This window comes from Lucilia sericata, unplaced genomic scaffold (genome assembly GCF_015586225.1).
Source record: "Lucilia sericata isolate MDLA Ls3-8-SP2 unplaced genomic scaffold, ASM1558622v1 Contig000062F_arrow, whole genome shotgun sequence".
NCBI classification, from domain to species: Eukaryota; Metazoa; Arthropoda; class Insecta; order Diptera; family Calliphoridae; genus Lucilia; species Lucilia sericata.
Genome location: NW_023994097.1, coordinates 166,808 through 194,382, shown reverse-complemented (window position 1 = coordinate 194,382; position 27,575 = coordinate 166,808). Strand labels below are relative to the sequence as shown.

Sequence of the window (27,575 nt, the reverse complement as noted above, 5' to 3'; positions counted from 1 at the left end):
TATAAATATCAGGGTGATATTTGGAATATGGCTTAAGTTAATTATGGACCGAGCTCTTTTGAACTAAAAAATATTAATTTTTATACCCTCCACCACCATCAGTGGTGATAGAGGGTATATATAACTTTGTCATTCCGTGTGTAACACCAAGAAATATTCATCTGAGACCCAACAAAGTATATATATTCTGGGTCCTTATGAAATTCTGAGTTGATTTAGCTATGTCCGTCTGTCCGTCCGTCCGTCCGTCTGTCTGTCTGTCTGTGTAAAACACGCTCACGTTAAAACGAAGCAATATAATTTAACCAAATTCACCCAAAATATTCATTATTATCCGGTACAGTTTGGTATTGAAAATGAGCAAAATCGGTTCACATCGGCAAAAGTTATGATAAATTTAAAACAACCTCGAAAAAAATAAGCATTTTTTACACATTCTAATGTAATTTTCTCCAAAACTATGCAAGATAATTCCATGAAAATCACCATACATTCGTTTCTACACAAGATCTTGATCCGTGCAGAAAATTTCCAGAATCGGTCCACAATTTTATATACCTCCTATACAAAAGTACATATTCCCGGAAAATGGGTTTTTCGTTAATAACTTCCATCACAATATCGATATCTTCACAAAATTTTACAAATTAAAATCTTATGTCAATAGAATTCTTTCAGAGAAAAATTTTCTGGATCGGTCCATAATTGGACATAGCTCCCATACAAGGTCCCCTCCCGAAAATCACTTAAACGCGCATAACTCATTACTAAATTAAGATATCCATATATTCACAGAAATATTACTGTGAAAAATTTTTCCGATTGGTTCAAAATTAGTCATAGCTCCCATACAAGGTCCCCTCCCGAAAATCACTTAAACGCGCATAACTCATTACTAAATTAAGATATCCATATAAAATTTGGTATAAGTATTGCCCATATGCATAGAAATATTACTGTGAAAGTTTTTTCCGATCGGTCCATAATTGGTCATAGCTCCCATACAAGGTCCCCTCCCGAAAATCACTTAAACGCTCATAACTCATTACTAAATTAAGAGATCCATATAAAATTTGGTATAAGTATTGCCCATATGCACAGAAATACTACTGTGAAAGTTTTTTCCGATCGGTCCATAATTGGTCATAGCTCCCATACAAGGTCCCCTCCCGAAAATCACTTAAACGCGCATAACTCATTACTAAATCAAGATATCCATACAAAATTTGGTATAAGTATTGCCCATATGCATAGAAATATTACTGTGAAAGTTTTTTCCGATCGGTCCATAATTGGTCATAGCTCCCATACAAGGTCACCTCCCGAAAATCACTTAAACGCTCATAACACTTTACTAAATTAAGATATCCATATAAAATTTGGTATAAGTATTGCCCATATGCATAGAAATATTACTGTGAAAGTTTTTTCCGATCGCTCCAAAATTGGTCATAGCTCCCATACAAGGTCCCATCCCGAAAATCACTTAAACGCGCATAACTCATTACTAAATTAAGATATCCATACAAAATTTGGTATAAGTATTGCCCATATGCATAGAAATATTACTGTGAAAGTTTTTTCCGATCGGTCCATAATTGGTCATAGCTCCCATACAAGGTCCCCTCCCGAAAATCACTTAAACGCGCATAACTCATTACTACATTAGGATATCCATATAAATTTGGTACAAGTATTGCACATATGAGCGGAAATATTACTGTGAAATTTTTTTCCGATCGGTCCATAATTGGTCATAGCTCCCATACAAGGTCCCCTCCCGAAAATCACTTAAACGCTCATAACTCATTACTAACTATTAAGTTTGGCAGAAGTATTGCTCATATACAGAGAAATATTACTGTGAAATTGTTTTCCTATCGGTCCAAATTGATCAAAGCTGCTATACAAGGTGCCTTTCAGAAAACACTTCAAGGCACATAACTCATTAGGAAATAGTGATACCCATAAAATATTTGGCATTAATACTATTTTTGTACACATAAATGTTATTTCAACATTTTTTCACGATTAGTCCAACCTTGGTCATAGCTCCCATACAAGGTTCCCTCCCGAAAATCACTTAAACGCACATAATTCATTACCAAATATTGATATCATACATTTAGCAAAATTATTGCCCTTATATACATAAATTACACTATAAAATTGTTTTACGATCAGTCCATATTTGGTCGTAGCTCTCATACTAGGTCCCCTCCAGAAAATCACTTAAATGCACAATATTCATTACCAAATAATGATATAGTTACAGAATTTTGAAATTTTGTTTTTATATATAATTCGTCATAGCTCTCATACAAGGTCCTTTTACGAAAATCTCTTAAACGCACATTACTCATTACCAAATAAAGCTATTGATACAAAATTTGCCACAAATATTAGTTTTGTATACAAAAATTCTATTTCAAGATTTCTCACGTTCCCTTCCGAAAATCACTTAAACACACATTACTTATTACTAAATTACGATATAGATATAAAATTTTACTGAAATATAGCTTTTATGTACAGAAATTTAGCTTAAAGAATTTTTTACGATCGGACTATAATTGGTCATATCTAGGTCCTGCCCCTGAAAGCACTTTAACCGTATTTAACTAGTTGCATTAGCAATTTGTGTAGATTATATATGTATTTTGAAAATCCTTTAATTTTCACACACATGCATACATGCAAATTACTAAATATCGCTAAGCGCTATAAAAATATAAAGAAAATTGCGTTTGTAATGTTCAATAAATCTTGGAATTGTAATAGATTTAAGCTGTTTAAATCTTGGGATTTTTCAATTCAAGACATGAGATAACTTATTTCTACAAATATTTGACCAATTAGAAAAGTCTTAATATAAAATTAGCTGGTGGAGGGTATTTAAGATTCGGCTCAGCCGAATTTAGCAATCTAACTTGTTAAAAACAAAGTATTTTTGTTCAATTTTTACAACGTGAGCGTATGAATAATTTTCTGAAGAGGACCTTCATATGCGTCAATTATGAACCGATACTCATAAAATTTTGGCTCGCATAAAACTTATGTGTGTCAAATTTCGTCACTATATTCATATTTTTAAACCACTAATGAGCGTTATAGTCATTTTCAGAGGGGGACCTTATGGAGGTAGGGTCATTTATGAGCCGATCACAAAAAAAATAGGTACAAAAGGTTTTGGCTCGTAAGAAACTTACGTGTATCGCATTTCATCGCTTTACTCGTATTTTTAAGCCAGTAATGAGCGTTAAAGTCATTTTCTGAAGGGGACCTTATATTAGGGGGCTGGGTCATTTATGGGCCGATCGTAAAAAAATTGATAGAGGGGTTTTGCTTTGTATGAAACTTACTTATCCCGAATTATCAATTACTTATCAATTATGGACCTAAAACATAAAAGTTGATAAAGAGATTTTGGCTCGCGAGGAACTTAATTGTGTAAAATTTGATTGCTATACTCGTATTTTTTAGCCAGTAATGAGCATTAAGGTAATTTTCTGAAAGACCTTGTATAGGCGGAAGGGTCAATTATGGTCCGATCCTCACTAAATTTGGTAGAGAGATTTTGGCTCGCATAAAACTTATTTGTGTAGAATTTCGTCTATTTTCGACTATATTCATATTTTTAATCCAGTACTGAGCGTTAAAGTCATTTTCAGAAGGGGACCTTATATGGGGGTAGGGTCATTTATGGGCCGATCCTCAAAAAATGTTGTAGATATGAAACTTTTTTATGTCGAATTTGACATACTTCTAAAGCAGTTATGCCACTTGTATGGGGGCTATCCGAAAAAGTGGACCGATATTACCCATTCTCAATACCAAACAAACCTTAACAATAGATGGAAATTTCAACTGTGTAGCTCCTCCCGTGTGGCCCCTATCGTGATTTCAACAGACATACGGACAGGCGGACAGAAATGGCTAGATCGTCTTAGAATTTAATAAGGACCCAGAATATATATACTTTTATGGGTCTATAACCAATATTTCAATGTGTTACAAACGGAATGACAAAATCAATATACCCCCATCTTTTGAGCTCATTGTGAGTCACATAATTTTGTAGATATTTTTATCGTAACCCCGCAAAAATTATTGGAGTACATAATCCATTAAAGTAATCTAAAAACTACTCGTCTGTATACATTATTGGAGTAGATGATCCGTTAATTAGTAATAAAATAATGTTTTTACGAATATCCCTATAGAGATATCTTTATAGATATTCTATAGAGAATTAAATCATTACTAAACCATTATTATTTCTTCAAGTCACAAAATCAATATTATTTTATTCTTTACGCGAACGTTCAGTAACACTTCAGCATATTTAGCTACAAAGTCCACATAGTATTCATCGAGATCTTTTACAGGTTTTACGTAAAAAACATTTTTTCTGTTATCAAAAATCTCTATTGAAAAAAAGATAAAACTTCAAAAAATTTTCTTAAAATAATATCTTATATTTATTTCATCATTTAAACATAACATTGAAAACAATTAACAAGCTTTGTCAGTCAGAAATGATTCTTTAATAATGGCATTCAATTTAGTGATGAGCAGGTACGGAGTAGGTGGTGTAAGCGGGAGCTACAGTTTTAACAACAGCGGGAGCAGCGTAGTGGGCCACGGGAGCTACGGTCTTCACAACAGCAGCAGGGGCAGCATAGTGAGCCACAGGAGCTACGGTTTTAACAACAGCAGGAGCAGCATAATGAGCTACTGGAGCTACAGTTTTAACAACAGCAGCAGGAGCAGCATAGTGGGCTACGGGAGCAACAGTCTTTACAAGAGGTTCACGGTGGACGACAGCATTGAAACCATTGTGATCATCAGCTGTGTATTGAACGGTACGTTTGAAGCCATCAGCATCGATCAAAGAGTATTCACCGCGAACAACATCACCGTCACGTTCTTCAACTTGGCTCTTAGAATCACCAGACACAGAATCTTCTACATTGTAACCATATTTGTATTGGGGATGAGGATCAAATTCATCATCAGCCTTGGCCAAAACAGGAGTAACGGTCTTAACTACAGCAGCGGGAGCAGAATGATAAACATGAGCAGCTGGGGCGGCATGGTAGACTTGGGCAGCTGGGAGAAGACCAGCATTGGCTACGGCGAGCAAGGCAAAAGCAACAACAAACTGTAACAAAAGCATTAAATTTAATTAAATACAATTTACTATGTTATATGTAATGAATTTCACTCACTTTGAATGCCATTTTAATCAGGTTTAATGAAGTGACTGATCACAAAGTAAATCAAATACTCGTAAGCGTGTCTTGCTTGCTTGAGCTGTAAGCAAAGTTTGATAATTTTTATGCAAACGTTTGCTGCTTTTATTTGATCATGTTTTCTCAGGTCAAAAGGAGATCTTACTAAAGTGAGTGAGATATAAAAACCGTTAAAATACTCTTAAAAAAAGAGTAAAACAGATTTTTCTTCTTTTCAGTTGCTGACGTTGATGAATGTATCTACATGTGTATTGTTAGTTTTAAACGAATATTTAGGTTCAGCATTAGGTTAATGGGTCAAAAATGCGTTGTCAAATGCTATTGTTTATTTATTTACTTTTTAAAATTATTATGTATTCTATTGCTTATAGATGTGATTGAATTTGATTTAATTGTTTACTTACATACATTCGTAAAACTATAGATGCAAATTCTATGAAGAGAAAAATAAATATGCACAATTTGTGGAACATACATACATACATTGGTATAATTCTTTTAATTTCCATATAAAAACTAATAGGCCGTTTCGAAATGGTTTAAGATCAGAATGAATAAAATTATTTTTATCACTGAACATTAGACCGACTCAATCAGTATGGAAAGCAAAACCGTGTTTTTGTTACCCCTCTCAAAATGTACCATGCTTTAAATATTTTAAGTCTAGCTATGGCCGTTCGTAAGCTGGATTATATTTAAAAAAGTTATTTTTGAATTATATTTTTTCATTAATATAAATAAAATTTATGCAAATCCAAATTTTGCACACCACTAGATGCGGTTTGAAAAAACCTTTCAAATGATACCATATGTTGTATATTTTGTTTAAGAAAAATCTGAACAGAACAAAAAATTTTTTAAAATTATGAATTGAACATAAAAAATCGCCATACCATACCAAAACTGTACCATATGTTGTATATTTTGTTTAAGAAAAATCTGAACAGAACAAAAAATTTTTTAAAATTATGAATTGAACATAAAAAATCGCGTCCCCCCAGTTTTCTTGAAAACTGTACATACATACATACATACATACATACATACATACATACATACATACATATACATACATACATACATACATACATACATACATACATACATACATACATACATACAGACATACATACATACATACATACATACATACATACATACATACATACATACATACATACATACATACATACATACATACATACATACATACATACATACATACATACATACATACATACATACATACATACATACATACATACATACATACATACATACATACATACATACATACATACATACATACATACATACATACATACATACATACATACATACATACATACATACATACATACATACATACATACATACATACATACATACATACATACATACATACATACATACATACATACATACTACATACATACATACATACATACATACATACATACATACATACATACATACATACATACATACATACATACATACATACATACATACATACATACATACATACATACATACATACATACATACATACATACATACATACATACATACATACATACATACATACATACATACATACATACATACATACATACATACATACATACATACATACATACATACATACATACATACATACATACATACATACATACATACATACATACATACATACATACATACATACATACATACATGTAATTATTAATGGGTGATTTGTGAGCATTATACTGATTTTTGGTGGAAGGTTCTCAAATGGGAAAATTAATATTTTTCTCGTTTGTGAAATTTTTTCCATTGCCAAATTTTTAAATTTGTATGGAAATTATGTAATTATTTTACTAAAAGTCGATTTTCTTGAGATCTGCTCATTGTCCCACTCAAAATTTTTTTTAATTACTATCCTTATTTTGAAGCTTAACAAAAGTGTTTTTAAACTACAAGATATACGCTTGTATTTATAAAAAAATCTTATTTTGCTTTTAATGCACTCAATAGTTCAAGCACACTTTAGCCTTAAAAACCATTAATAAAATTGTGATATTCATAAACAAATAATAAAGGTATATTAACTATTGTGCTGATTTATGTTTAAGTTGGCAGCACTGTACAATATGGCTGTCATTTTATGTGTTAGTGTTGCGTACAAATAGGATAAAATATTCGTTGATTCGGTTTTCTTAATTTCATATTTTTGTTTATAATAGATTTTTGACAATAAAAACAAACTTTTAAGAAAAATAAATATATATATATATATATGGCTTTAATAATTGTCTATTTAGTTCAGATGTATAAATATAACATATAATTTCTAATTATTATTAAAAGTATCCGAATAACGGATATTTTGCGACAAAATATACATCACTATGACACATTTTCTTATTTTTACTTATTTTCCTTGTCATTTTTGATAAATTTTTGCAATTATTGATAAATTTCTTTGATATTTGACTAATTTTAATGCCGGCGAATATATTTTGCATTAGTATAACACTAATCAATATAATTTACATGGTTAATTACTTTATGGCATTATATTTAACCAACAAACTTTGAAAAAGCCAAATCAAATGATTTTGTCCATCATTTGGTTGACAGACGGGCATTTCCAAATTGCCTAAAAATAGTGCTGGACAATTGGAATATTGTCAAATATTCATGCATTAATCCAATAATGCCTAGATTTGAGTTTTTTCCTCAAAATATAATCGTTTAAAAATTTTCTGGGATTTTATTTACAAATTTGTAAACGTTAAAATTAGAATTTTTAGATTTTATTTTAAAAGAAACCATAATTAGTTTTCGCAATCAACCTAAAATTACCGGAAAAATCTTTATCTGTGAAAAATATTGTTAAAAATCAACTTATTGTTGGCTTAAAGAAGGGTCGAGCCTACAATAAAATTCTTCTAATTGTCAATGGTTTATTGAAGGTGTTTTAAGCTATTTCACGTTTATAAATACGATTTTCCTGAATTTTGCCTAAAATTGTTTAATAAACCTAAAATAAGTTTTTATAAATACAGCCGATAGGCTTTAATCAGGGACTAAGACGATAAAAATCGGATATATAGTTTGGAAGATATCAAATTTAATTATTGTTGGAAAAAATCTTAAGAAATATGAACTTTGAACCTTAATAAAATCCTAACCGTACGAATTTTAAAATTTTGGAGAATTTTAAATTTCGTATGTATGTAAAGAATGTGGGCATCGAATTTCCTCGAAATTGAAGAGGGCCATGTTCAAAATCCCACTTTTTTGTTAAAAATTTGTTGACATTACCCAATAAATATGGAAAAATATTGAAATAATATTAATAATCAACATATTTTTTTATAACACATATGTACAATAGGGTTATGACTTTTTTTTGGGCGGCAAAATACCATAGTACTGCCTTAAAGCTAATACTGTCCTGATAATTTAAGGCTATTTTTTAAGTCAAATCGGTCAAAAAACTTCCCGCACCGAAAGCAGTTTCTAAAATGCTTTCGTTCGTTATTTTTCAAAAATTATTTTAATAATTTTCATATAATAGTATACTATTTTCTATAACCTGCAATATTATCGTGATTTGTTAAAATTTCCATAACAAGGATTTAAGAACAATGTTCTCTTTAAGATATTGTAATACAAATGCAAAAATGTTGACAAAAATTATTTATTTTTCTCATATAGAAAAAATAAAATTTATACAAAACTTAATCGCCTATGGTGCGAGAACTTTTTTCACGATCGCGAAAAAATAATATCATATTCCTTAACATCTGTTCACGCCCTACAAGCTCTTGCTATGGTATTTTTGATATTTGTAAAAATTGCAGAAAGTCAAAACCCTAATGTACAATGCTCATAAATCTGATTTGATTAAATTAATATTTATGAATTAAATTTTAAAGTTTTAATGAAATTTGTTAACATGAAATCAAAAGGAAAATTCCAATTTTCGAAAATTTGTATTCTTTTTTTTTGAGCTTTTGGATTTTATATGACAATATAATTCTTTTCTAAGACAAAATTCGTATTAATTGAAATGTCATTGGAAAATCTTTTTTCTGCAAAACATATTGCCTATATACTTACATATCGAAAAGAGCATCTTACTCATTTATAAAATGATTTTCTTGATTTTCAATAGTAAAATTCTCGAAAGCATGTCTGATAGAATTTTTGAAGAATTGGATCCTGAAAATATCTGGGGTCTTTGGAAAATTGATTTTAACATGCAGACAGGCGGATGTACATAGCTATCTTCTACAAAGATTCAGAATAAGTATATACATACATTTTATAGGGTCAGAAAATTCTATTGTGGAAATTACAAACGGAAACGAAGGTAAAGGGTATAAAAAGGAAAAACGTGTAGTTATATTAGCACCTATTAAACACTCGATGGAGTTTACAATAGAAACGTCCAAACTTAATGTTACATGCATACATACATATGTATGTATGTATATCTAAAATAGAAAATAATAAAACAATGTTAAACATTTAAGTACGTCTTAAAACCAGTTCAGTAGCTCACATTTATCTCTTTTTGTTGCTATTTACTTCATTTGTTAAATCACACATTAACGATTTTGATTTCAATTACATTTCAAAACAAAGAGGAAATAAAAAGATACTTCAACTATAAAAACTACGACAAAATCAATTTTGGGCAACAAACATCATTTGCTCTTTAAGCAAGTAACATACGAATTACACATTCATTTAACCGGTCACTTTTATAATTAATCAAAATGGCATTCAAGGTTCGGATACTATACCAATCTTATTTCAACTCTAAAGAGATAATAATACAATATTAGCAAACTTCAAATATGTACTTATATTTTTATTATTCCTATTATAGTTTGTCGCTGTCTTTGCTTTGCTCGCTGTCGCCAATGCTGGTTTCCTCCCAGCTGCTCAAGTATACCATGCTGCTCCTGCCGCTGTTGTTAAAACTGTTGCTCCCGTAGCCCATTATGCTGCTCAACCTGTTTTGGCAAAAGCTGATGATGAATACGATCCTCATCCTCAATACAAATATGGATACAATGTACAAGACAACCTTTCTGGTGACTCCAAGCATCAAGTTGAAGAACGCGATGGTGATGTAGTACGTGGTGAATACTCTTTGATCGATGCTGATGGCTTCAAACGTACCGTTCAATATACTGCCGATCCCGTCAACGGTTTCAACGCTGTTGTCAACCGCGAACCTCTTGTCAAAGCTGTAGTTGCACCTACTGTAGTTAAGACTGTTGCTCCCGTAGCTCACTATGCTGCTCCAGCTGTAGTCAAGACTGTTGCTCCCGTTGCCCACTACGCTGCTCCAGCTGTTGTTAAGACTGTTGCTCCAGTAGCTCACTACGCTGCTCCAGCTTACACCACCTACTCTGCCCCATCCCACTACGTTTCCCATCACTAAATGTCATTTTTGATAAATCATACCGTGACTGATCATTAATTAGATAAATATGATTGTTTTTTAATTTATAGTTAAATAAATTTATTAAATTTAAAAAAATATATTTAAAAATTTATTATGTTAGAAGAAACAAATAAGAGTGTTATGTTCTGCTATGCCGAATCTTATATTCACACGATCAAATTAAAATTGAATTTCAGAAGGTGGTCCACTATGTCCATATATGTAAATATAGTCTTTACGAATCAATCCTTTTCATTTGGCACAACGATTTACCTAGTTATTAGATTTCACACGTTAGCCCTACATAAGGTCTTTATTAATCGTTCCTTTATTATTTGCTACCACGATCTATCAGTTACTAGCAAGGCAAGGATTTTCATGCACTTAAAAATGAAAAATATGCGCTTATAACATGCACTATAAAATGGGAAAATATGCCCCAAAAATGTGAAAAAAATATGCACCAAAAAATATTTTCTTACGAAATTTATTTGTTATCACTAATTTCACTTTTATCGTATTTAAGTACATTTTTCTTATAAATATTTAGAACTTAAGTTTTTGACCACAAATATATAGGTTCTTCATAACAGAAATAACGCTGTATGTACTCTAATACCAATTTAACAGAATCACGATCTCGAGAATGATAATAATTATAAAGACTAAGGAACACCTATAAATAATATGGGCAATTTCGTGTCAAATGGCCCAACTCAAAAAATCGATTTGGATGAAATTCGCTCCAAGGTTAGTACTATTGGATAGTAGGCCATAAACATCAGTCAAGAACTGCCGGAGGTAGAGAGGGCCAAAGTTGACATTTTGGTCATACAGGGTTTTTTCAAATGAGTGTAACATTTCACCTATTGATCCTAGCAAAAGATTGCAAAGGAGTTTAGATAGCTACTGTTTACAAGTTTTTTATTTAATTCTAGGGATGTAACGAATGTTCGCTTTCGCATATGCGAATTATTCGCTTCCTTTTTATACCCACCATCAAAAAAGATGGGGGTATATTGATTTTGTCATTCCGTTTGTAACACATCGAAATATTGGTCATATACCCACAAAAGAATATATATTCTGCCTCCTTATTAAATTCTAAGACGATCTAGCCATGTCCGTCCGTCTGTCTGCCTGTTGAAAACGATAGAGTCCGAACGGAATGAGCAAGATGAAATTTTTCACAAATATAGGTAAGGTTTGTTTGGTATTGAAAATGAGCAATATTGGTCCACGTTTTCGGATAGCCCCCATACAAGTGTACCACCGAAAAACAGCTTTAACGAGCATATCTGTTTTAAAAGTACGAGTATAGCGATGAAATTGACCCTACCTCCCATATAAGGTCCCCTTCTTAAAATCACTATAACGCTCAATGAATAAAAAATACGCGTATGTTTTATACAAGCCTTGACGACCTTGCCGAATTTCGAAATGATCGGACTTCATTTGACCCTAGCCCCCATACAAAGCCCCTCTTCAGAAAGTGACTTGAATATACGAAATTCATTTATTAGCACTGTTATTGCTATGAAATTTAGCACAGACAAATATTAACTATAAAATAAGTTTTTCGTTAATAAATTGCTTAAATAAATCGGAACCAAGGTAATATTCAAGATAAATGCTTTATTATGAAAAATAAATCACATTTAATATTCATAACTAATGTTGGGTATAATATGGTCGGCCAAGCCCGACTATACTTTCTTACTTGTTACAATTTGGAAACAAATGTATACCCAAAAAGGTTCAGTTAATAATATAACTTAACAGTTCGAAAAAATCAATAAATCTAAATACATACTTATGTACATATTATATATTTATATGTATACATATAAACACACTGCACGCAGAGAAAAAATATGGTTGTGGTAACCATAATCTAAGAGCAACATATTATGGTTAGAATTATGGTTAAAGTTAAAACATATTATGATCATTATTAGTATAATAAGATATCATATTATGATTAAATATAGTCCGAATATTTCATCATAATATAGTTTTATTAATCATAATGTGATGTGGCATCATATTGCAGTTTGAAGTAACCATATTATGGTTTCATGTAATTATATAATTGTTTCAAGTAATCATATTATTGTTTCAAGTAACCATATTATGGTTTCAAGTAATCACATATTAAACATAATATGGTTAATCTAGTGTGTTCCGTATGAATTGTAATTATATTTTTAGTTTTCTTTTAAACAAACACAAAACTTCCAAGCACTGGTATTCCCATAAATAAAAATTAATATATCCACACTTTCATGTTAATATTAAGATAATTTACATTTTTTTTAATTATTAATTTTTATGTATTTTATATTTCTTTTAAATTTTATAATGTTGTCTACGATTATATTTTTAGATATTATTTATTTTTCACAATTATTTCAACACTTTGTTTGTTCAACAATTTATTTAATCCGATCTAGTACAAATAAAACATACAACTGATATAAAAATGACGATACCAAAATAATTTTAATAGTAAACGTATTTTGCTTATATCTTAAACATTTTATGGGTAAACATGTAAAAACCTACTATTTAATGGTTGTTTGAAAGTTTAAATGGTTCTAAATATAATATAATATGTTTACATGGTTATCATTATTTATTTGTTGTAAAAATAATTATTTTTCTGAGAATCATTCTCAAATTTATAATTGTCATAAACATATAAATGTTTACAGTAACTAAAATATTGAGGAAATTCAATAAAAATAACAATTGTTTGGCTATAACAACAAAATATTGTTACAAAAACATAGAATAGTTGTCCTAACCATGTCGAACAAAAAAATATTTTTTTTAAATTATTAATATATAATTTTGAAACATTTTGCATAAAAAACCATGTTTTCAAACATATCTCTTCAAATTAGAGGATAAATTGTGCATGCAAATTTAGGTCCGGTTGCAGGCAAATCCCTATGTAAGTACGTCTTTTAAATTTAAAAGCTGCAATAAGTTTAATAATGTTTTATTTCACCTAGCCCCCATACAACCCTACCCCCCGGAAAGGGCTCTTGAGTTCATAATTATTTTAAATATTGTAGTATCTCTACAAAAATCGTCAAAACTTCTACATACGTCTTAATAATACTACCAATTTTCATAATTATCGGACTTTATTTGTCCCTAGCCCCCATACAAAGTCACCTTCAGAAAATGACTTGAAGGTCAATAATTTACTAATAAACACTAGTATCACGATGAAATCCAGCATACATAACTCTAATATAAAAGTAAAGCCACATTTTTAACATACTCAGTGATGTAGGGTATCATGCCCGACTATACTTTCCTACTTGTTTTCACTTGGAATTGTGCAGGAGGTTTGCAAAAGAGCAAAACCACCATTTATGGCGTCTTTTTATGAACTAGAGTTCGCCAAGCGGTCGAAATTCGACCAGAACCAATGCTGGAAAAATTGCATAAATAAGCTAAAATAAAACCCTATTTTTGTAGTTCAAATCTGTGGTAAAAAATTAACTTTATTGATATTATCAAAGTGTATAATTTGCTTTGAATAATGTTTTCTTCTAGAAAATGTGATGGGTTTTAGTAAAACTTCCATCAGAAGTTTAAAGCCTCAATTGTCAAAATTAGTTATACAACTTGTTTTACAAAAGTATTTCAACTATTTTAAAAATAATAAAAAATAACGAACATTTCTTCTATCGACTTATTATCCCCTACATATTTACGCATCGCTCACAATGCTGGAGTACTCTACTGTACAGTGTACACACCAGTAAAGAAATGTTAGCTGTTCAAAATACAGAGTTGAAATGTTCTAAATAATTTGTGAAAACAGTAAAAATATTTAAAATAAATAATGTCTTATCTAATTATAAATAAATTTTATTTGGATGTCATTAGTAGTCCATCCAACAGGTATATGCTGTATAAATTTTTCCTTATAACGCTCGACAAAGACTTCAGCAGACATACATTTATTCAATTTTAATGTCTTCTAATAGAATTTAATAGTAGATATTCTATGAGGCCTTCTAATGGGCCTTTTATTAGCCTTCATATAGAACCGCATAACGATATGCATTGGCTTCCAATTACACACTGATTTTGTATATGCATAATAAGGCCTTAATTTCTCAAGTACTGTTTTTAGTACTGTTTGAAAGAAATCATTAATAAACTATAAATTTCAGTCTTTTGTTAATATATGCAAGTTTAATAGCAAGTAAATGAATAATAAACGATAAATTGCTAAGTACGGTTAAACACTCTTCATCCCAAAAGACTTGATTTATATTTAGCAGTTTCAACTTGTATCTATTTTTATATAACAAATAACCATCACATATTCAACTTACAGTTTTCACTTTACACTACTATTTCCTAATTGGTTAGAATAGCCCAAAAAAAGAAGAATATCATCAAGTCCTCGCTGTGCTAAACTGCATATAAGCGATATACATATCCATTTATTGCGGTGTATCATATACCGGCATGACCAACTAAACTTTACTTATATTTTTTACAGGCTATTTTTATTTCTTACTGACACTGAATCAATTCGTTAATCCATCATTTAAATCTTCCAAATCAATCAAAACTAATAATTATGTACCGCAATTCAGTATTTTTTTTAACTACAACATTTTGTCGTTATGTGGTATGTATTCTGAACTTCATTTCACCGATTTTTTTCGTTAAACATAATCGAAAAAGTAAAAAATAAATTAAAACTTCACGTTAATAATTTTATATTTTAAAAATATTTCAATACATAACTTTTGACATTCTAATATTTTTCCGATATTTGTCTTTAAAATATTCTACGGTTGTTAAAAAGTTAGAGAAATTCGTTAATGTAACTGATATTTGTCATTACTTTTAGATATCAATACTTAAAATTAAAAAAAAAATTACTGAATTCCGGTACTGATGTCCTACCAATAATTTTCCAGTTCAAACACCAATATCAGTACATTGTTTGGCATTTCTTTAGGTGTCCCCAAGCATTATTTACGCATGTTTTTATATTCCCAGTTCGTTGTTTCCTCGGGAATGTCCTTCAATTTAACTATTTTGAAAAGTTTAAATAACGAAAAACTTCCAATCGAAAACTCTGAATATAAAACTGAAGTCCTACTTCTTATAAAAATATTCCTTTCGATTTGGTAACAATCGTAACGATATTATAACAAAATAGATCATTATCTCATTCACAATTTAGCACTTTACACAAAAATATAAAACAATAAAATTCTATTTTCGCATTGCCTAAGCCTTATTAAAAACAACAACAAAAACAAATATCATGCAAAATACAAAAATCAAACAGCAACAGAGAAGTTAAACGTTTCTGCACTCTCCTCTCTTTTTTCAAAAAGCCGTGTTGTTTACTTTTTTTGTTTTGTTTCTTGCTTTGTTTGTTTTTAATTTCAAGAATACGTACGTGTGACTATTGTTTCTATGTATTAGTAACAACTTTAAACTCTTATATCTCTTAAATTTCTGAACCGATCTCATTAATATATATATTGTGCACATCTGCGAACAAATACCTTTAAAATGATATAATTTTTGCCAAGATCTGATGTATACTGTAAGAGTAAAAGGGGTCACAAAAAATCGTCTTGCCTATTAATTATATAGATATTAGAACTAGTATCAAACTGGTTCTAAAGAACCCAATTGGGTCCAAGTGTACCAGTATAAGTCTAGAACTAATGGTACTAGTAATTTTTCAAACACACTCTATGTTAATTTGAGCATTATAATGGTATAGGAAAGTTTACAGTTGGGAACTAGTAATGATGATTTTGGTACGAGTAAAATACTAGATTGGTACTAGTACCCTTTCCTGCAGGGCATATTTAATACAAAAGCCCAAAAACAAAATAATATTTTTTTATCTCATAAAAATGTAAAACCAAAAAATGTACCTTCAGCATTGAAAAAATAAAGTTATTTTCGATCCTTTGGATGTCTTTAAACATCACTTCCTCTGAATGTAAAAAAATTCACTTAGTGCTACTTTTGAAGTGGTGATAAATGTCATTCTTTTGGAAGTACTTCGTTTTATTTTTGCTGGGTACTTCAGCAATAACAAAACTAACAAGTAAGAAAGTATAGTCGGGCGTGACCGACCATATGATACCCTACACCAGTTATGAATATTAAATGTGATTTATTTTTCATAATAAAGCATTTATCTTCTATTACATTTAAGCAATTTATGGATGAAAAACTAATTTTCTGAAAAAGGCTTTATATGGGGGCTAGGGATAAATATGGACCAAGCCCGATAAAATTTTGCGAATATATTTATATTTACATAATATTTTATTGTGCTGAATTTCATCGCGATATTTGTGTTTTTAAGTTAATTTTGGACATTCAAGTAATTTTCTGAAGGGGACTTTGTATGGGAGCTAGGGTCAAATGAGGCCCGATCTCTATGAAATTTGGCAAGGTCATCAAAGCTTATATAACACTTAGTTGTGCCGCTTTTTATCAATATACAGGTATATTTAACATAATTATGAGCTCAGAAGCCCTTTTCGGGGGTTTCTGTTGTATGGGGGCTAGGTGAAATAAAGGACCAATGTTAACTATTTTCAATAGGCTTCGTCCTTGTGCCAAATTTCATCCAATTATCTTGAAAATTGCGACCTGTAGCTTGCGCACAAGGTTTACATGGACAGACGGGCGGACGGACACGGCTTAATAAAGTGGTGTAGGGTATAAAAACAACAACAAATAACGCTAAACGAAACAAAACACACAAAAAAATCAACAAAATACGCAAAGACATAAAACCAACATACAGTCACACATACGCTTTTTCAATATGTAAAACAGCTGTATGTTGTTTTTGGTTTTCTTGTCAAAGCATGCACTTTATTTTTTTTTTTTTTTTTTTTTGATGAAATTGTCAGAGGTTGTTTCGGATTTTTGCTTATATCTCCGTTATTAATGGAGGAATTTTGCTGAAAGTTGTCAAAAACATTTCTGACAGAATTATTGAAGATCCCGAAGATATCGAAGGATCAAGAATATATATGTATATACCTTATAGGGTCGAGAAACAAACTAATGATACCGTTCTGACGAAGGTGAAGGGTATAAACATATAATTAAAATTTGGAAAAAAATTATCACCAAGTCTGACTCGAAATCGAGCCTAAAAAATTTTAAAAAATTCCTAAATTCCGATGTATTTTAGCAATTTATTAATGAAAAACTAATTGTCTAAAAGATGCTTTTATTGAAGTTAGGGTAAAGTATGGGTCGATTCTAATACAATTTTAAGAAATAATTTCATTTTTATATAGAAGTTAGTCATTCAGAATTTCATGGTGATACTAATGATAATGGGTTTTCAAACAATTTCAATATCGTCCTTGGGCCGAAAATTTTGTCCTTTATCTTGCGAACAAGGTTTACATTTACAGCCAGCCAAACGGACATGTCTTAATCGACACAGAAAGTGATTCTAGCTAAAATAACGCTTATTAGTTTCTCCGTTTAATAAGAAACCATTTTGTTTTGTATGCCATTTCCATTATACTTAAAATTTTGCACTATAAAGTATAATGGAAATGGCATACAAAATGCACACTTAGCATTTTGCTTGTGATCATAGAATTTTCTACTACTGAAAAAAATTTTTTTTTTGGATTTCAAAAGATATTGAATTGGACAGAATATTGGATTTTTAAAAGGAATTTTACAAAGAAGCAAATGGAATCTAGTTTTTAAATAAAATATTTCATAAAGTTTCAAAAAGCTTAGAAAAACCTAAAGTGTTTGAAATCAGCTTGAAAAATCAAAGCCAGCATTCGAAAACCTAACTCCTTTTCAAATGTGGTCCTCAAAACTAGAGGACGTTGAGCAAATATTTGTCATGTGTATGAGACCTTACAGTTAGTTATGTTAACGACTTCCTTGACATGATATTACTTAAACATCTGATAAATTTAAGAATTACTCAAATAATTTAATTTGTTTTTGTTAAAAAGTATTTCTGCATTTTCTGAATAAAAACATCTGAAATATTTTTATTATTTTCAAATTATTTGTACTCGAACGAATTAAATAAATATTTCCTAAACACAAATTGTTTAGCACGTTTTAATTTTGTAGCAATTGTTGCATTATAATAAAATCACTTGTTTAAAATATTTTTAATATTTGGTTAAACAAGTCGAGTCAAAAAATCCAAAAACTTGAAAAAATTAACAGTACGAGTATTATTAACAAAGCAATAGAACACAACAGTTATGACGAAATGAAATGAAGTTAAATAAAAATATCAAAATTGGTATATTTGTCTGTCTGGGGTGCATGTGCAGAATATTAATTTTTAATTTTTATCGAAAATAGCAAAACATTACCGAAATTGAATTTCAATGAAGACGCCTCAATGACAAATTATCAACTATAAATTGTGGCCAATTAGCAGAGGGAAGACATTCAGTGTTTTGTACACCAAGTGTAAAGAACAATTTAAGTGTTTAAACTTAAACAAAAAATCAATTTAAATAAATAACAATGGCCTACAAGGTGGGTTGAAAGGAAAACCTTTAAACTAATTAAAAAAATATTACAAAAATAAAAAATAGTGCAATTTAAAAAATGTGAAACAGAAAGGACTATTGACCAAATATTGTTGTCAAAAATAATGAAAACAAAAAGTGGCAAAATTAAAATGAAATTAATAAATTAAACTATAAGAAAAGATAAAAAATATAATTAAATATACATATATAAATAAAATAGTAATGTTTGCTTATTGTGTCTCTTTGTGTAGTTTGTGATTGCCCTCGCTTTATTCGCTGTCGCCAATGCTGCTGTTGTAGTACCAGCTGCTCCCGTTTTGGCCAAGACTGTCGAACTTGAAGAATACGATCCTCATCCCCAATACCAATACGGTTACAATGTCCAAGATAATCTTTCTGGTGACTCCAAGGGTCATGTGGAGGAACGCGATGGCGATGTTGTTCGCGGTGAATACACTTTGATCGATGCTGATGGTCTTAAACGTACTGTTACCTACACTGCTGATCCCATCAATGGTTTCAACGCTGTTGTCCGCCGTGAACCCCTCGTAGTCGCTGCTCCCGTTGTCAAGGCTGCCCCCGTCGTTGCCGCTGCTCCCGTAGTTAAGGCTGCTCCCGTCGTTGCTGCCCCCGTTGTCAGAACTGCTCCCTTCGTTGCCGCTGCTCCTGCTTACGCTGTCAGACACTTGTAAATCGGGCAATTGTTTATTTGTAGATTACTTTGTTGACTAGTTTTTGTTTTAAACATAATAAATGTGATAAAAAATTGAATCATAATTTTGAAAGTATTGTTATTTTATTTTAATTTAGATTTAAAATTTTTTTTAAAATTTAAAAAATCGTGGGTTTAATTTCAGTCATAACAATTAAGGAGTTAACGGGGCTTAAAAGTACAGAAATCTTTAAATCCGGTATAAATTTAATACTAATAACAACTTTTCTAGGAATTTTATACCAATTTACGTGATTATTGCTGCTATAAATTACGAATACTAAAAAATTCCTTAGTATGATTTTTATATTGATTTTTCACAAATATTTTTAGTTGTTGTAGTTTGGTATTGAAAATTGCACATTTTCCACGGTCGGTCCACGATTTCACCTAGCCCCCATATAAGATCTCCTTCAGAAAATGATTTTAACGCTAATACAAAAATACCTTAAAGTATACCAATCGGCTTAGAATCGTTTTCTGAGTCGATTAAGCTGGTTGTCCATGTAAACCTTGTGCGCAAGGTACAGGTCGCATTTTTCAAGATAGTAATTGGATGAATTTGGCTCACACTTTTTTCGGCCCAAGCCTATTGAAAATGGTAAAAATCGATCCTTTATTTCACCTAGCCCCATACAACAGAACCCCCCGAAAATTATAATTATGTTAAATATACCTGTATATTGATAAAAAGCGGCACAACTAAATTTTATACAATGATGACCTTGCCAAATTTCATAGAGATCGGGCCACATTTGACCCTAGCTCTCATACAAAGTCCCCTTCAGAAAATTACTTGAATGTCCAAAATTAACTTAAAAACAGAAATATCGCGATGAAATTCAGCACAATAAAGTATTATGTAAATATAAATATATTCGCAAAATTTTATCGGGCTTGGTCCAATTTGCCTCTAGCCCCCGTATAAAGCCTCTTTCAGATAATAATTAAGTTGAATCGTTCGAGGACAGCTGCCCTCTGCGAGAGCGAAGATCTGCTCAGGAGAAACCCTGGGTAACCGGGGAGATCCGGAACCTTGGTAAGACTCTTCGCAAACTATTTAACCGGGCACGGCGTAAAAAGACCGCAGTATACTGGGATGAGTATCGTAGTAAACTTGGTGAATATAAGAAAATTGTTCGTAAAGCCAAACGAGACTCCTGGAAACTTTTCTGTGAACAGGTAGACAGCGTAAATAATGTAACGAAGATAAAAAATTCCTATCCAAAACTCATGTCCAACCGGAATCTATGGTCGATGCTACGGGCAGGAGGCTGGAGGATATGGAGGAGACAATGAAACTCCTAATGGACTCTCATTTCCCACCAGGAAGGGGAGGCTAACACGGAAATTATAATTACATCTGATATGGTTAAAGGGGCAATCAGGAGCTTCGCTCCATATAAAGCTGCAGGACGGATGACATTTTCCAGGCACTCTTACAGATGAATGCGGGACTGGTTTCCGTACATCTGTCTCAGATATTCACTGCATGCTTGAAATTCACATATACACCCATTAAATGGCAGGATGCAAGGGTAATATTTATACCTAAACCAGGGAAACCTAGCCATTCGACACCTAAGTCTTATCGACTGATAAGTCTAACGTCCTTCCTACTTAAAACCTTGGAACGGATAGTCGATAGTATGTATATATTAGGCTTCACGCAATACTTTTGAAATTGTGATATCATACCTTTTATGACAGTTTTTGGAACAGCGCTAATATTGGCGTAATTATTTTGTTAAAATTTCAACTCCTTCATCTGCATATCTGCGGCCAAAATACCGATTTTGGTTTTCAAATCTGACTTTAGTATACTATTCTACAGGAAAATTTAAGATATATAAACTTAATTTGACAGAATTTAGATGCACTATAAATGCATAAGAGCAAAAGAAAAAATGCAATTTAAAAAAATAATCAAAAACCTGATTTTATCATTCGTAAATATAATATGTATTCAATGCCCTTAAAAAAATAGTGTTAAAATTTGTAATTTATTGTAATCCCTTTAGGAGTTATGATAGTTATAATGTTGGCTTGTAGTTTAATAATTTCCCATCAAAAAATGGTGTTTTTCATCATCATCTCCGAATTTAATAAAACTCCATCGAATTAATGTTGCATATTTAACTTGTATAATGACAAATCTTGGGCCTTATAACTTTCGTGGTTTTCGAAATATAGCGTTTTAAAGTTTAAAATCTGAAAATTTAAAGTCTCATCACATCTAAAGGGTTAATGATAAAATTTTTGTTTTTGCACCATTTGTCTCAGCAAAAAGCATACTTTGATTATGCACAATGAAAAAAATTTGCTCTGTAAAAAATGTCGCTCAAAATCAGTGGTTTCCGCCTCAGATATGCAGAGGAAGGAGTTGGAATTTTGAAAAAATTATTACAGCATAGTAATCACTGATACAAAAACCTTCTAAAAAATTTGTAATATCACAAAAACGGGAAACATTTTATTTTTTGAAACGAAGCCTAGTATATATGTATGTATAGCGACATTTTTTGCAGAGCAGAAACTGTAGAATTTATAGGAAATCATGCTTTCATAATTGATTTTATAGGAAAAATCAATAAGAATGAGCTTAATTTCACACTTTTATAATGCTTCAAAAGTGCATTTAGTATTATCCAAAGATGCACTTTTTTCAAAAAATATTTCAAAAATTTTTTTTCTTTGTGCATAATCAAGTATGCTTTTTGCTGAGACAAATGGTGCAAAAACAAAAATTTTATCATTAACTCTTTAGATGTGATGAGACTTTAAATTTTCAGATGTCATTATACAAGTCATATATGGAACATTAATTGGATGGAGTTTTATTAAATTCAGAGATGATGATGAAAAATACCATTGTTTGATGGGAAATTATTATATTACATTATAACCATCATAACTCCTAAAGGGATTACAATAAATTAAAAATTTTACACTATTTTTTTAAGGGCATTGAATATTATATTTACGAATGATAAAATCAGGTTTTGCATTTTTTTTTTTTTAATTGCATTTTTTCTTTTGCTCTTATGCATTTATAGAGCATCTAAATTCTGTCAAATTAAGTTTATATATCGTAAATTTTCCTGTAGAATAGTATACTAAAGTCAGATTTGAAATATGTACAGCAGTTTTCGGACTATAAAAAAATGTCGCCCAAAATCGGTATTTTGGCCGCAGATATGCAGATGAAGGAGTAGAAATTTTAACAAAATAATTACGCCAATATTAGCGCTGTTCCAAAAACTGTCATAAAAGGTATGATAACACAATTTCAAAAATATTGCGTGAAGTCTAATGTATGGTATACCCGACAAATACCTAACATTTAAGCAGTATGCTTATGTAAAGGGACGATCGGTGGAAACCGCCTTTGATAGCAAACTATGTATATACACTGGCGGTATGCATTGACACTGATACTCTTATCCAATCCCTAGACCAGTTTTATGTCGGCCGTGTGCTCCGTAACTGGATCAACCACATGCTAAGGAACAGATGGATAAGCTGCGAGATGTACGATATAACTATCAGGAAAAGGTATTTCGCGGTCACCTTTACTCTGGGTTACCACGATCAATAGCCTCCTAAGGACCCTAACCGAGAAAGGACTTAGACCTGTCTGCTATGCAGACGATGTCATAATACTTTTAAAGGGAAAGGATCCAAATAACTTGTGTAGAAGAGCTGAGGAGGCTCTGAATACGGCCTTGAGCTGGGCTCAACCGAGAGGCCTCAATGTTAACCCGGCAAAAACGGAAATCTGTCTTTTCACAAGAAAGACAAAAATTTCGACGTATAATGAACCTTGCTTCCTGGCCAAGTGACAAAGTTAAGTACTTAGGTGTAATCCTCGACCGGAAATTAAAATGGAGACACCACATAGAGCAACGGTTCCCAAAAGGGGGTCCGCGGACCCCTAGTGGTCCGTAGCAAAATCCTAGGGGGTCCGCGAAGACGAACGAAAAAAATCATGAATAAAAAATATTCTCTATATGTTAGAAAATATTAAAAATATCTCCAATTTTTTCGTAAATACTAAAATACACAATTTTTATTCAATAATCCCAGATTTGTTGGTGACTTTTTGAATTTTATTGTTTCGGTCGTTTATCAAGATGAAGCTAGACCCTACAAATTTATTGTTTTACTTTTATAAAGTAAAGTAGTACGTGATTTGTAATTTTTATAAATGTATATGTATCGAAATAAATGTTTTTATCAGAGACAGAAAATAATTATTATCTATGAAATTTTTGCTTAAAAAAATCAGTATGAAAGAATCGTAAGAAATGTTTTGAATGTACCAAAATATTTCCCAGACCTTTTTTAATCGATTTCTTCAATAAACTTTTTTTTTTTTTGATTTTTATAATAAAAATTGAAAATAAAAATTATTTTTGATTTTTATTCTATTTGTTTCAATAAAAAAATATTTATGTTGTTTTTAATAATACTCATTCAGTAATTTTTATTTATTCAAACAAAAAATAGAAATCAATCAATGATTTTTATTTTTCAAAGCAAAGAATAAAATCACCTAAAAAATATTAATTTTCCAATTTTCGAATCTAATTTCTGCAAATTTGGTTGATGATATCAGTGGTAAAGAAATTTTACCAATTTTCTATTAATCTCTGTTTAAACCCGATCATTTTTAATGTGTTTTAAAGGTAAATATCGCATAATGAGTTTTATAATTAATTTCAAAAAATAAAAATCATTGCCTGATTTTTATTTGTGCCTTATGGTTTAAAAATTATTTGTGTTTTTTATTATTGATTTTTATTTGAAAAAGTTCTCAGTAATTTTTACGGAAAATATAAGAAATTCAAATCAAAAGCAATTTGGATTTTCTGAGAAATGAAATACAAACCAAATAAAATTTGTAATTTTAATTTTTTAAATAAAAATAATAACAATTACTGTCTCTGGTTTTTATATCAGACGGATAATGATTTGCCTTAGAATTAAATACTGATACTGGTATCCCGGAATATGAAGAAATGTGACCTTTTCATAATATTTTTTTTTTAAATTGTAAGCAAAAGTGTTAATCTAGTTAATTTTAAATATAAATATTCCATTCCGACGTGATACACAGATTTTAACTTCATTTTGTTGTCCAATATTATTAAATCAACATCAGAAAATTCATTGCGTTTTGCGAAAATAGTCAAAACCACGCAGTGAAATAATTCGTAGGTATTTTAAAATTCAAATTTAAGATCCAAATTCACAGTACATTCGCAAAGAGTTCAGGTCATATTTTATGTGGGTAACGCATTCCGCAACAACATCGAATAAGTCTAACTTTCACATATTTTCCCGAAAACTTAGCTTACATACTCAACTCACTCCTATGCAATCGCAAAAAATTTGGAAACATGACTCTTTAAGCACATGTCGGCAATACTTGATAAAGAAACCTTTTCGCTACCTTGACGAGAAATGAACATGAAAGCTCTCACGATCATAAAATTAAACATCGTGTTAGAAGTCATTTTATATTTAAAACCATGCAATTGAAAACATTTCCGAAATACTAAATATTCTCAATGAACGGGAATATTTTATAGGGTTTATGGACCAGGACTAAAACAATTTTCGGATGAACAATTATTTATAACAATAAGATATCAAAATATGTATGGGGGTCCGTGAAATTAAATAAATTCGTCAAGGGGTCCGCGAAGTAAAAAACGGTGGGAACCGCTAACATAGAGGATAGGATCAACAAGCCACATCGGTGCTGGGCGATATATAGGAGAACTATAGGCATGAAATGGGGTCTTAGTTCTACTATGACAAATGGCTTTATAAAAGTGTAATTAGACCAATTCTAGCTTATGCTTCAATAATCTGGTGGACTGCTTTAGATCAAAAGTGCAATATCAAACTACTACAGGGAATTCAGCGTACATGTGTACTACTTCAACCAATGCTCTGGAAACGTTGCTAGATATTCCACCCATTGAAACATATTTAAGTTATGAGGCGGCGTTTACAGCCGATCGGCTCTTTACTTTAGGCGAACTGGCCAAAAGCGGTTATAGGACACGTCATCAATGTATACTGGACACATTGGAAGGTTATACACAATCATCGGACGTGGCTGATCGTATACCAGACACAGGTTCTATATTGAAGACCCAGAAACGGAAATATACCACCGTTTACCAAATCATAACACAAGCTTCCAGGCAGAAGTACGTGTAATAACGGAATGCGTAAATTGGATTAGAATAAATATGGCGCCCAGAGCGCCTAATATATTTACCGATATCCAGAAGGCAATTAGGGCGATATCAGGCGATAGAACTAAATCTAAGACCGTATTGGATTGTAAGAAAGCTTTAACTGAATACTCTCCTAGAGGTAAGATTCACATCATATGGGTACCAGTCCACTCGGGAGAAGTCGGTAACGAAAGGGCGAATGTAATAGCTTTAAAGAGTAGGGAGCTCGAGGCAGTTAACCTGACATACGCGAAACCATTCGACGCAACAATAGCTGAACTAAAAATATGGGTAAAAGAATCCCATAAGGCCTCTTGGAATAATGAAACAGTGGGTAGAACCACGAAGATTCTATGGGGTGACCCTGATGAGAGCAAGACGAAAAATCTCCTCAAAATGAGCAAGTCTGAAGTTAGTATGATGGTACGTATTCTGAGTGGACACACAGCATTACGAGCACATCTATGCTCATGAGGATTCAGACGAATGTAGAGCATGTGGAGAGGACAGTGAAACTCTGGAGCACTTTCTTTGGCACTGCCAGGCATTCGTCGAAGTTAGATCCAAGTATCTTGGAAGTGATGCTATTCCGGAAATAACATTCCTGACTAACACATATTGGAAGATTCTTAGGAATTACGTTCAGGAAACTGAGATTATGAACACTGAAAAATAATTCATTCAGTTCCTTTTTTTCATGATAAGGAGCGCACAACAGGCCCGATAGTGGCCTAGGTGTATTTCTTCAGATTTCATGTAGTATACATCCTCCTATCAACCTACCTACCTACCTACCTACGTACCTAAAATATTTTGTAAATATAGACAATATTACAGACTAGACCATAGTATTTTATTTATCTATTATAAAAATTTAGATACATATATAAAATATATGTTTGATTAAATAAATTCCTCAAGGGTTGCATAAAGCAAAAAACGACGAGAACCCCTTATGTAGGGTTGAAACATTGCATTCATGTATAATAGATTAATGTCATGATCGTAAGTGATTGTAAAAATAATCCATTTTAAACCTACGCAGCATGTAAACGAAACCTCTACAGCATAAAAGAAATAATGGACACGCACTATTATGGTATGAAACTAAATACTTAATGGTGATTTAGCGAAAATTTGCCAAAATATACTACATACACCAAATTTACATTTGGCAAATGACATTAATCTGTAGCCAGAAAAGAAGTTGCACAATTTTGAATCATGTATTTCTTGTTTATTTATTCTTTATTTACTTTATTTATTACTGAACGAATTATGTTCATAAATGAGAAACAATAAAATCGATTTTAATAAATGATTTCAAACAAAACGCTAAAAAAT

At 31.2% G+C, this 27,575-nt stretch overlaps 3 protein-coding genes across 3 annotated transcripts; 2 read left to right on the top strand and 1 right to left on the bottom strand.

The window, feature by feature from the left end:
- Positions 1–4,457: 4,457 nt before the first annotated feature.
- On the bottom strand, positions 4,458–5,331 carry LOC119616212 (larval cuticle protein A2B-like). The gene is made up of 2 exons (XM_037972541.1): positions 5,232–5,331; positions 4,458–5,164 (listed from the first exon to the last, which is right to left on the bottom strand). Exons 1-2 carry the CDS (start codon positions 5,241–5,243, stop codon positions 4,565–4,567), a joined length of 612 nt encoding a protein of 203 aa, XP_037828469.1. The 5' UTR covers positions 5,244–5,331; the 3' UTR covers positions 4,458–4,564.
- Positions 5,332–9,941: 4,610 nt separating this feature from the next.
- On the top strand, positions 9,942–10,805 carry LOC119616215 (larval cuticle protein A2B-like). The gene is made up of 2 exons (XM_037972544.1): positions 9,942–10,042; positions 10,144–10,805. Exons 1-2 carry the CDS (start codon positions 10,031–10,033, stop codon positions 10,702–10,704), a joined length of 573 nt encoding a protein of 190 aa, XP_037828472.1. The 5' UTR covers positions 9,942–10,030; the 3' UTR covers positions 10,705–10,805.
- An 8,275-nt stretch (positions 10,806–19,080) lies between these two features.
- On the top strand, positions 19,081–20,042 carry LOC119616220 (larval cuticle protein A2B-like). The gene is made up of 2 exons (XM_037972548.1): positions 19,081–19,269; positions 19,517–20,042. The coding sequence occupies exons 1-2, from the start codon at positions 19,258–19,260 to the stop codon at positions 19,955–19,957; spliced, it is 453 nt and encodes a 150-aa protein (XP_037828476.1). The 5' UTR covers positions 19,081–19,257; the 3' UTR covers positions 19,958–20,042.
- The last annotated feature ends 7,533 nt before the right edge of the window (positions 20,043–27,575 follow it).